Source organism: Colias eurytheme, chromosome 9 (genome assembly GCF_061535395.1).
Source record: "Colias eurytheme isolate Ceu_HAF_F1 chromosome 9, ilColEury1 Martin Lab GWU primary, whole genome shotgun sequence".
Classification (NCBI taxonomy): Eukaryota; Metazoa; Arthropoda; class Insecta; order Lepidoptera; family Pieridae; genus Colias; species Colias eurytheme.
Window position 1 is genome coordinate 10,308,904 of NC_142988.1, and position 13,084 is coordinate 10,321,987.

Genomic DNA, 13,084 nt, shown 5'->3' on the forward strand with positions numbered 1-13,084 from the left:
GTTTACGCTTACGCCTTAAGGCTTGAATTAAACATTTAGAAAACCAGACTGGGTATTTTGTGGACTTTACTTTAACCAAAGGAATGTGTGTGTTAATAATGTTGTAAATATTTTCGTAGAAAATATCAATTGCTTTGTCCGATGGAAGAGGTGTCAGTAGAGTGAACCAGTCTATATTATTTATTTCAAAGTTAATTTGGTCATAATTACCTTTAAAAAAGTTCCTTTTAGCTAATAAGTTCACAGGCATCACGTTAGAAACAGATATCGAGCATACTATGTCTAAGGCCGGGTGATGAGGGACAACATTCAATAAGGGATCAGCAGAAGATTGAACACGATTGGGTATATTAGATAGTACTAAATCAAGCAGTTTCGCATTTTCGTTATAAATACTATTTGATTGCTTTAGGTTCATAAATGACATGGTATACATCAGAGATTTTGATGTTTCCGTGTGCACGGTTCCAAGAAAGGCGTCTGAGTTATCAAAAGACCATTTAATATATGGCAGGTTGAAATCGCCGATGATTAGAAAATTACTAAAACGTGAACTAGAATATACGTCACAGAGTTTTCGAAAATATGTATCATATGAGATGTTACTTAAAGCCGGTGGAATATAAAATACGTTTAGCAACAGCCCCGAATTAGACGGAAAGTATAAAAATATTTCTTCTATTTCAAGTGTTTCGAGTTCGGAAGTTCTCACAGCGTTTAATTCTTTTTTGACAAATACTAACACTCCCCCTCCCCCTTTCTTACCTGAAATTGTGAGATTTCTATCGCGGCGAAAAATAACGTAACCATCTGCTAGAAGCTCCGCGTCCAAAATAGATGATGTCAACCAGGTTTCTACCAATATTATTAAATCATAATTACTCGAAAGAATATTTAATTTTAGTTCAGTGAGTTTAGTTTTTATGCCTCCACAGTTCTGATAAAATATATTCAAAGTTTTAGAATGCATTGTACATAGATATAAGATAGAAATAAGATATAATTATTCCTTTTAACAATAAAACGACTGTAGCGTTAGTAATAGTGTTCGTGTTCCTCTCCGCATCAAATACAAAATTAAAATAAGACATTGAATAGTTAATATAATTAATAAACAGGGAATAAACGTGTTTAAACGACGACAATTTAGCATGCTTTATAAATAAGTTTTTTATAATTAGTGTAAAGTTAACAGCTAGTCATATGATTTTAATCAAGTCATCAGTACATCGCACATGAATGACCTTGGAATCATCTGTTTTGCGCAACAAAATACAGCTATTTTTCACCCAAGTGTATTTATAATTTTTTTCTTTGGCTAGAATACGAGATTTACTAAAAAGAATTTTATTTTTAAGTGTAAGGTGTTCGTTTATAAAGAAGCGCGTATTTTTTGTTGCATCCGCGGCGTTTGTAGGCGCACCAAAAAGTTGAGCAGTGGTGAGGGAGCGCCGCGCGCGCGCGCCGGCGATCAGGTCGTCGCGTTGCCGGCGAGTTGTTAGTTGCAATATGATATTTTTTGGGCGGTCAGAGGGGATGCCTGGTGCAACACGGTGTACATTCCTGATATCGCTGTCTTTCAAATTGACGCCCACCAGTTTGCAAATCTCCAAACTAAGATGTATTAAATTTTCCCCCTTGCGTTCGGGTATATTTTGTATTTCGACATTGCAACTTCGTGAAGCTTGTTCGAGGTCTTCAAACTTAGAGCTTAGCGTTTGCAAGTCCGCGCGGAGTGCATTATTTTCTTGTAACAACGTATTGTCCGACACAGATTGCAAATGATTTCCGTAGCCCTTCTCTAATTGCGTTAACCGCTCCTCCCAACAGTTCATACGTTTCGCCAGGTTGTTAATATCGTTATCAAATTTTTTGGAGACTTCTATGATGGCAGAGTTTAAATCTTCGCGCCATTGCTGCCGCAAACTATCGAGTTTTGTGTCCATATAGCGAGTTAGCGCATCGGTGTCTACATTCAGTATCGATGCTGGCGCCAAACTCGCTTTAGGTGAAGACGAAACTGGGGCGGCTACTGTATGCTTCTTAGCTTTGCATGTAGGACACTTCCATTTCAATTTATTCATAGGCAAAATTTTTTTAAAGTCTGATTCGGTCATGTCCACGCAATAGAAATGCAGAACCAAATTACATGACGTACATTTAATGCCTTCCTTATCAGTAACAATCTTCGAGCATAATTTGCAGCAATCCATGTTCATTAATAAAGTTGACTATTATGAATAAAAACTTTGTAGTAACGCACCAGCTGATTCCTTTGTTAGTTGATTATAGTTGGGTGCATAGAAAATTACACAAGCGGGTAATATTAATATAATATTGTTCACGATGTATCGCAGTGTAAAAATGTCCGAGAAGAAGGTCGTAAGCGCCGTGCAATGAGCGTCGCTTACGCGTTTTAATAACACACTACGTAAATTTCACTGATTGTTGATAGTTTCGAAAGAAAAAATGTTTTTTTAATGTTTTTAAAGACTTACGGTGAATGTTTATACACTGAATTTATTCACTGATGTGCCAGTAACGAGTACACACAATTTTAAGCACTTATATATACTGTATACCACTCAAACTAATTTAAATGTTGGATACTAATTATTGCACTGCTACGTGACGGCGAGTTCGTTATTGAATGTATATATATTATTATAGTACTAATTACTAGTGCTCTAGGGATACAGTTTTCCATCACTTCAGAATCTTTCCGTCAATGAAATACATAATACAAACAATAAAAGTACATAAAGAAGCACTATGTCGTGATATCCGGGTAAAAGATATCCTAGACATTATGTCAGGCCATTATCCGTCCGCATATCAAGTGGATTCAATAGTTTTTTGTGTGGTATAAGCAACTAAAGTATTCATGTCCGTAAAAGTTGTGTGTAATGTATGTGAATAGGATATAACTATCTTACAAGGATGGGTCAGTTTCATATTTTCTGGATGTGTTCTGTTTAACTTATCTGTCTGATAAAATAATAAGTCATGCATGAAAATGAACGTCCAAATTGTTAAATAGGCTATCAGTGTCTTCATCAGCAAATGTTGAAACTGGCCCTTACCGTTTAGACCAGTCGAAATAGACATAAACTGGACCTGTTGAATTTATATTTTTGGTTTTATGGCATTCAAATGCTTTATAAATATAAATTTATAAAGAATAGAAAAAATTCGATCACGAGGCGGGACTTGAACCCGCATCCTTCGCGCCATTCCGGGGCGGATGCCTCACCAACTCAGCCACTCGTGACCCGCCCGAGTGATCGAATTTATTCTATTCTTTCAGTTTTATGTGTCTGAAGGGACACACCGCGCGCCATCTATTGAGATGATTAACAACCATTTCAACCAATATGAAGCACTTTTCAGTGAATACAATATTGTAACGATGGAACACGACCTTTTTTGTTGAATTTATATTTTTGGTTTTATGGCATTCAAATGCTTTATAAATATAAATTTATAAAGAATAGAAAAAATTCGATCACGAGGCGGGACTTGAACCCGCATCCTTCGCGCCATTCCGGGGCGGATGCCTCACCAACTCAGCCACTCGTGACCCGCCCGAGTGATCGAATTTATTCTATTCTTTCAGTTTTATGTGTCTGAAGGGACACACCGCGCGCCATCTATTGAGATGATTAACAACCATTTCAACCAATATGAAGCACTTTTCAGTGAATACAATATTGTAACGATGGAACACGACCTTTTTTGTTGAATTTATATTTTTGGTTTTATGGCATTCAAATGCTTTATAAATATAAATTTATAAAGAATAGAAAAAATTCGATCACGAGGCGGGACTTGAACCCGCATCCTTCGCGCCATTCCGGGGCGGATGCCTCACCAACTCAGCCACTCGTGACCCGCCCGAGTGATCGAATTTATTCTATTCTTTGATGGAACACGGAATGCCATGAATGCCATGCCATTTGAATGCCATAAAACCAAAAATATAAATTCAACAAAAAAGGTCGTGTTCCATCGTTACAATATTGTATTCACTGAAAAGTGCTTCATATTGGTTGAAATGGTTGTTAATCATCTCAATAGATGGCGCGCGGTGTGTCCCTTCAGACACATAAAACTGAAAGAATAGAATAAATTCGATCACTCGGGCGGGTCACGAGTGGCTGAGTTGGTGAGGCATCCGCCCCGGAATGGCGCGAAGGATGCGGGTTCAAGTCCCGCCTCGTGATCGAATTTTTTCTATTCTTTATAAATTTATATTTATAAAGCATTTGAATGCCATAAAACCAAAAATATAAATTCAACAAAAAAGGTCGTGTTCCATCGTTACAATATTGTATTCACTGAAAAGTGCTTCATATTGGTTGAAATGGTTGTTAATCATCTCAATAGATGGCGCGCGGTGTGTCCCTTCAGACACATAAAACTGAAAGAATAGAATAAATTCGATCACTCGGGCGGGTCACGAGTGGCTGAGTTGGTGAGGCATCCGCCCCGGAATGGCGCGAAGGATGCGGGTTCAAGTCCCGCCTCGTGATCGAATTTTTTCTATTCTTTATAAATTTATAAACTGGACCTTTCACCTTTCGCATACACTTATACATTGTTATCTATATGTCGTTAGTCTGTGCAACAATGAGTTTTTGTACCGCGTCCTAGATCGTACAAGATTAAATAAATAGAATGTTGCGTATTTCAAACAATTCATCGGCAGAGCGTAGTTTGTTTTGATTGCAGTCAACCGAATTTAAATGGAGCCAACGAGTGCGGTCCGATGTTTTGCATTACAATGGTCGTTGATGTTTTAATCGCATCCCATTTGCGGATTGCGAAATAGGCTAGAATGGCATACCTATAGTGAAAGAACGGTACATGCTAGGTACAAAACGAACCGGGTTTTAAGGAGCATAATGAATGAGTTATTGAATTACAGCTGTGTTTTAAAAATGGCCAAATGCTTTAGGTTCCAGCATATTTGTGACTTTAAAGGGTCCCTCTACAATGATTGTAGATTTTTTTCAGTGATGATAGCACTTTGCAATATACATTTATCAATATAAAGTATAAGATCTTGTTATAAGACGTCAAGTTTAAACAAACACAACGTATCTTGGGGGTATAAAAATAAATATGTTAATAATGTGCACTTCAAGATATACCTGACATGTAAAATATTTCACCATAAAAGCATAACACGCTGTGACGTCGGGATATCACCTATTTACTGGGAAATATCATTGGAAGATTTTTATCACACTCGACGGTAACTTGGAGAGTATCGGATTTTGATAAATACAATATAGCGACGTCGGCATCTAATATTTATGGGCGGGAAATCTGGCGAACGGCGCCGACAGAATATCCGGGGTACCTACTTGTGTAGTTTCAAATGTTAGGTATAAAATGTGCTTCTCTTAGTGAAATGTTGGGGAATGTTCTAGAATAATTTTCAATCTAAAAAGTTTAAAGTTAGTCATAATTCGTTGATGCACTCAAAATTCATTGATGTTATAGCTTTGCCCGGGTTGACCCTAGGTAAAACAATAGCCTTGGAAAAAGTTATTGGGTAAAGGTGTAGCATTCTTATGGTTTATTTAGTTTTTGAGTTTATTACTTTGGTAAAAAAAAACTATAATTACTATAATATACTAGACTTTAGATGACACATAATACGGATGTTTTAATCATAGGTACATACATAGCCTATGAGGTCAAATGTTGATATTTCATTCAAAGCTATCGCCATGCCGTGCGTGACTGGATTTCTGTTTCGACAGGCGCAATAGTGATAACATGGGAATATTTAACGTAAACATCGATGTTTAATGAGCCTGGCGCTATTTAAGCAGCTGCAACGTATGGCATGGGATGTAGGTACCTACATTTGTGGTGTGGACTTTCAGTTGTGATAACATAGCTTCGTAAATCAATAGTGAACTGTGTTTTTATTTGTTCGTGGCTACAGACAGATATCAAATAATTCTATGACACTATACAGGGTGTCCCACTGTTGGTATACTAAGCTCAAAGGAGGTTATAGTTTTGCATACGCTGAGTACGTAAAAAATACTTATAAAATTCCAAACGCATTTTTTTTCAAATAGATGAATTTTTAAAACTCTATATTGTACACCCATAACAAGCAACCCGCCCAACTTTGCCACCCGCACGTGAGCTATCGTTTAAGATTATGTTTTCATAGACATAATGCTCACATTAGAGAAACAGTATATGCCGGCTGCGCTAAGCTAAAAAAGAAAACATGAATTTTCAGGAAAAATTTAGCAAAATTTTTTGGCGTAATTTTGTTGTTTAAGTATTTTTTACGTGATCAGTGTATGCAAAACTACAAGTCTCTTCGCGCTTAGTATACCAATAGTGGGACACCCTTTATATGCATGCTTACTTACATAAAATCCTTAGTGATAAGTGTTTCCTAGCAAAACAGCGTTTCCCGTATCAACTAATCTTATATATAAAAATGAATCGCAAAATGTGTTGGTAAGCGCATAGCTCGAGAACGGCTGAACCGATTTCGATAATTCTTTTTTTATTATATTCCTTGAAGAACGAGGATGGTTCTTATGTAGAGAAAACGTAAACATGTACCACGGGCGAAGCCGGGGCGGACCGCTAGTATTCATATGAAAATGACAATCCGGGTACGCGAGTGTAGGACCGAGGTTTCGGGTTCTATAAATAAGATTAATGAATATCTCAGTTTGGTAGGGCACGTACCACGTAGCACGTATGACACAAATGTGAAATCATCATCCCAAAGCCCAAAAGGAGACACTTCCCTTTTTCATATAAAATAATCCACTAATCCTAGCTTGATTGAATGCCGAAAGCAACTACGTTAATCCTTCTTTAACTTTTGATGAATACTGAAGAAGTAATTAACTAGTTGTTCGCTTTATGAACATTAATATAGCGGTAATTCGTTTCCATTAAGTTAGTGTCTGAAACAACAAAGTATCTCAGAGCAGTCAATAAGTGCAGCGCATTCGCGAGCTACTAACAACTAATAATAAATAGTGTGCTTCCTCTACACTGTTTTAGTAATGGCCAGGATTACCGAGCTCAGCAACTCGGGCTATATTTTAATAAGTCTGCTTCCATTTTCTGCGGCTTTGCAATTACTATCACGCGCAGTTGAGCGGAACTTTGTCCGCACCGGGCCTTAGGGAAACGTTATTGCTCTGAAAATGTCCTCGCTATATCACAGGCCAGTGCCGTCCCGCTGGCTCCAGAATATTCCAGAACCGTTTGAGGAAATAGGATTTTTATTAATTCCACCCGCGGCGGCCGAGAAGCGGTTTCGTTTGGTATTAGCGTGTTCTTATACTGGTGCGTTTGCTATAAATTAATGTTTTAGACAGTTGAACAATGTTTTGTATGTGCAGAATATAATAGAAATTATGCGTATAGTTGGTGCTATGCCAACGGTGTATGTACTGTGGGTAATGCGAAATGTGTTGTTGAAGGAAATAAAACAGTTTATTTCTCCTTTGAATGTTGCTTGTAAAATTACCACAATAGTTGCAAAAAAATCTTACATTGAAAGAAAAATAGCACAATAAAAACGTTGCATGATCTAAGTAGCTTTGTTCGTTATGTGATATATTGTAAAACTTTCAATGCCAAATGGTGTCCAAAAAAATGTGTGTGAAAAGTGTAACAATTCTTATAGATTTTCTTGCCTAAATAAGATTTAAAATCAATACTTAAAAACTTATCCTCCCCAGGTTTAAAGTACCTGCACTCAGCGCGCATCCTGCACAGGGATATCAAACCCGGCAACCTGCTGGTGAACAGCAACTGCGTGCTCAAGATCTGCGACTTCGGCCTCGCGAGGGTCGAGGAGCCAGACTCCACGAAGAACATGACGCAGGAGGTTGTTACGCAGTATTATAGGTGAGCCTATTTATAAAAATTTGGAAAATCCAAAAGTGCACGCCTCATAATTTTTTTTTAATAAATATTTATTAATTATTATTTTTGTTTATTTAATAACAATTAAACCACATCGAATCAGACCCTGAAAAATGAAAGGGTTCTATTCCTGAGCATACTCAAGCGTAAGAGAAAAAAAAAGACTCGATTAGTAAAGTATTTCGGTCGCTATCGTGTTAACAAGAAAAAGGATCCGCACATACAGACACACGGACGTCCAAGACAGAACTTTTTTAAACTGTTTTTTAACTAGTTTAAATAACAAAAATGACATCAAAAATATCATGAACGTTAAAAATAGTGTTTTTTCTTAATATGTGTGTGTATGTATTATCTTACAAGTGCAATGTATGATACATAAAGACATTTTAAGTTTGAAAAATCAGATGTTTTGCGCGAAGTGACAGTAGTACCCACCTCAACGCTTCGCTTATGAGGCGTGCAATAAATAAATAAACTCATCTTCATTTGCATAAATCTGGTTTTTCAGTCCTTTCTCTCTATTTCTCGTTTTAGTTATGGTCTAGTAGACATGCCATTATATTTCGCAGTCATAGGTATACTAGGTTTTTCCTGCAAAACATTCACGTTTTGTAATTGTAATCATAACCCATTTCAGAAATCTAGAATCCGCCTTAAAACATAACAAACATGTCCTTAAAATTGGTCTGGTCCCATTGGTTTAACCGGTGGCAAACAAACGCACAGAAGAATTATTTATTACGTACAAAGATTAGTAGCCTTATCGTAATAATATGTATTACCTTTTGTAATTGATGGGATATTTTTATATACTTGACCGATTGTTTCATTGAATTTTGGGCAAATTAAAATAACAAGCATTTGTATGGAACAAGATTAAACAGGGATGAATAATGTTTTGTGTTAAACCAGACAGACAGTTAAAAAAAGACGGGTTGCACTCCGGGAGTGCCGGCAGAAGTGAAAACTTGATTATTAACGCTGAGCATGTTTGATATCCATCCGTCTTACGCTTTTTCGATCAGGTCACGTGTCCTGACGCGAGTTTAAGATTTTATACCCAACGCCGCTAAAGAAGTTTTCACTTCAATAATTCGCAAGATTTCAAATCTGTTCAGAAGTTTTCAGGAATTGGGTAACGATCAACTTAAATAATAAATATTCAAAACCCAAATTAGAAGGGTTTCTAAGAAGCAAGACTCACCTACTACCCAAGAGGCCTGTCAATCACAGACAGACAGATAAACACCAAAGCCTAACGATTTGTAGAATATATGACAAAAATATTATCTGGTAGCCTTATACATACTGTGGTGAATATGTGGCAAAAATATTCTTCAGTAGATATACTGTGGTTATGTATGCCGTTTTACTGACGTCATTCGAGGCTTAATTGCGGCCGCTTTATTACTGCCACGTTATCCTAGGAAACCAGAGCTTTAATAGTGGTTCTGGTATGTGAATGTATGTATGGAAATATCTATGAAAATGTAACATAAAAGTTTTAAAACTTTATGGGAACCGTTTAGCTTTAAGTATGCCTAATAGTACTAAAAAGGGTCTATGAGGCGTAATTAACTTCAAGAATCTAAGTAAGAGTAGCCTTATTTTTTGCGTGAAACAGTAGGTAGCGAATCTAATTTCTTTTAGAACTAATTTGGGTCGTAAGGTTAAAATAGAAGGTAATTGTTTGAGAGTAAATTACTCTTTTAAGCATAGTTTTAATTTAGTAAAAAATATCTCATATTTTTATACTGAAACAGTGATAGGTAAATCTAATTAATAAAAAATGGGTCAATACCTACGTTTAAGTAAGAGGTAATTAATTGTATTTGTCATCTTAATTATTGTATTAAAATGTTTTCAATTTAATTTCGAGAAGGAAATCAAATGTAATCAGCTTAAAACTTTACTGTTTTAAAAATAGTGAACAGAAACTCTCATACCATAAAAGTTCGATACAACTACAACAAACTGCAGATTAACAAGGCCTCTTTAGTTGTATTGATCAGCCTAGTGTACGGATGCTATCATATATTCAGGAAGTTCAAGTTGGACATGCAAAGATTATCCCTCCGGCCGCTACTTGGCTCGCACTCAACTTGTAACCGGAGTATTAAGTATGTACCACTATATTGTACTCAGACTTCCTTGGTACAGTGGTTAAGTCGAAATAGAGCTCGATTTGTGGTGTCGAAGAAAAAATAACATCACGGTCTGGCAGACACATCCCTTACTTCTCCCTAAAAAAAAATGGATCAGCGAATCAGTTGTATACCTAATATATAATAATAGTATCTGCTCAATACCCCACAAGAAGTCACGGGATTTTAAATTTTGTTTTTTAGGTACTCTTCGCATTTATCGTGGCTTAGTCTATGAGGTTATGGTAGGTGTTATATAGGCTATATAAAGTTGGGAACGACCTCGACATTTAGTTGCCTTATCATAATTATACGGTGTGTTATGTAGTACAGTTTCGGTTTGCTTCATTATGAATTTAATGTGGAGATGGCTATGTTGCTGAAACAGGCTATAATTATTATATCAAGAAAATACGTCATCTGATGTTTTTCGGAAAGTCTAAGTTCCTAAAATATGCAAACAAGATAAAGAATAACATCTATTACTTTTAACGCTTTTTTGCCTGATAATATTATATATTAAATCCTATACTTTATTTATTTCAATAAATTCAGTTTAATGCTATTTTATAAACAATATTGTTTGTTACAATAAAATTATAAAGGATAAGATTTTCCCGCTATAAATAACTTTTTGAACGCGATGCAAGGCTTGTATTGACAGAATAAGTTTACATATTTGCTACGGATTCTGAATTCTAAAAAGCCTCTCTAGAACGCCGTGGATTCCATAAAAATGTAGGCAGTATGGCTATAAGAGCGAGCTGACATTTTATTGTCAATTTTATATACGGTTCACTCGTTAAACATGACGAATATCCTTTGCACTGTCATAAAAAAGAGATTTCACGTTAAGCGTTTCGGATTTTAATTAAATTTATGAATTTGCAATGGTATTATTTTGAAATTTGTCAGCCGTAGGCAATAAAATGCATAATAGGATTTCATGTGAGGATAAAATATTACACTGCACCTGATGCGTATTATGAGTTATGAATGACATCGAAATTTACAATAGAGAAGTTGAGGAATGTGAGAGAATCTCGAAGGGAATTCAATTCAAAATCCAACACAGAAACAGAGATTTTTGATATGCTATTATAATTTCTGAATAAAAATTAAAAATAGCCGACTCGTGTCCAGGATATGTTTGCTTCGAACTTAAATGCGGGATGCATCTCATATTAATCAAAGTACGCTTATATGTAGGCACGAAATAAATGAGTAATCCGATACAAATCAATCCAACGTCTATGTATTAACCTCTTTATATTATACGTATAGATATATTTGCCTTACCTAAATGCAACTATCCATCTCCTAAAATTAGTGAAACAATACTTATAAAGTTATATATGTAGGCACGAAACAAATGAGCAATCCGATTAAAATAGTCCCAATGTCACAAAACAACGGCAAAATTATCTCCAGGACACATTTATCTTGCCTAAGTGCATCTCAAACTAATTAAACTACACTTATATGTAGGCACTAAATACATGAACAATCCGATACACAGCCAGCAAACAGTCACGATGAAGGATTGCGAATTCACGATCGCCTATGAATGAGTGACCTTTGCGCCAATGACCGCTATTGAAACTCGAAAGTATGCCACGGCTGCCGTCTTGTGCATGTTTTTATTTATATATTTTCATTTATATCAGCCAAGTTATGTCCATATTTAATAACAACTTTGTCAAACAATTCACTTATTTTTGCCCAGATTGTTTTATCTCCTTCTAATGTTAGGGTTGCTTGGTAGATATTGTTGGCCGTTGCCTAGCGATAAGGCTGCCTTTGCAGTTTTTTTTCATTCATTTGCTGTTATTTTTCATTCATTCAACTTCAACACGTTGCTTAATACATAATATTATATATGTTTAACTTAAAATTTTGTGGTAACGAAATTGGAATGTATACCTACATTCATTGTTCTCAATGATGATCATGGTTCAGAGCTTAGTCGGTTAAACCAATCTGAGCGCTTTTTGGAGCATCAATAAAGACAGAGATGAATGGGACTATCAAAATATAAAGTGTAATGTTATTATGGTGAAAATTTTCAATTTTAGTTCATGTTATTGTTTTAGTGGTTATAATGTTTTCTTTTTAACTTTATTGCGAATATTTTGGTGCACAATAAAGTTTTGATTTTATTAGTTTTCTTGTTAAAGTAGTCACACATGTTTTTGCCCGTGTTGTGTTTAATATTCCAATAGTTTCGGGACCATAGCCGCAGGTCTTTTGTCATAACAATAGACCTGTTTCAGAGCATTTATACATTATTGGCTTAATTTGTGGTGAATTTACAATTAGAAACCAATGTGATCGCCATGTTCTACTTAGTTGTTCTTACACCAGGCATTGTTCGCATTAATGGGTAATATTTAGTGTGGTATGTGGTAGTATGATATACGCAAAATCAATATTATTCGCAAATGAACGTAGATATACCTAGGTATGTATTATGTAAAGTTTTTTTTATCGCTTCTTTCTACGTCAATCTCATGATTTGCGCTGTTTAAAGTTTGGACATCCATTACATCTTCTTATATATAAAAATGAATCGCAAAATGTGTTGGTAAGCGCATAACTCGAGAACGGCTGAACCGATTTCGATAATTCTTTTTTTATTATATTCCTTGAAGTACGAGGATGGTTCTTATGTAGAGAAAACGTAAATATTATGTATCACGGGCGAATCCGGGGCGGACCGCTAGTATGTTAATATATTTAACGATTAATCTAACCTTTTTCGAATGAACCTTCAAAAAAATATAATAATTTTTATTCATGAGGCATGTCCCGGAAGGGTTAAATACATTATCAAGGGACAAATATGTAAATAAGTCAGTTATGGAAATGTGAGAAACTTGACCTTTTGAGTACGGTCTTCTTTACCTGTTTTGTGATTTTCAGCATTTAATTGAGATATTTTTTTTTATATTAAAGACTATGGCTTATGTGTATTTATATATATTTTATGTATTATTTAATATTTGCAA

At 35.6% G+C, this 13,084-nt stretch overlaps 1 protein-coding gene across 3 annotated transcripts in view; it reads left to right on the top strand.

Annotated features, from left to right (window-relative positions):
* nmo (serine/threonine-protein kinase nemo) overlaps nt 1-13,084 on the top strand; it is a 132,156-nt gene that overhangs the window by 104,609 nt on the left and 14,463 nt on the right. For all 3 annotated transcript variants that reach the window (XR_016457071.1, XM_090105511.1, XM_090105513.1), the window contains exon 5: nt 7,743-7,911. Coding sequence is in view for 2 of the 3 variants with exons in the window: in XM_090105511.1 (XP_089961637.1) it covers nt 7,743-7,911 (169 nt within the window). In the remaining variant the exon portion in view is untranslated. The remainder of the gene's footprint in view (nt 1-7,742; nt 7,912-13,084) is intronic.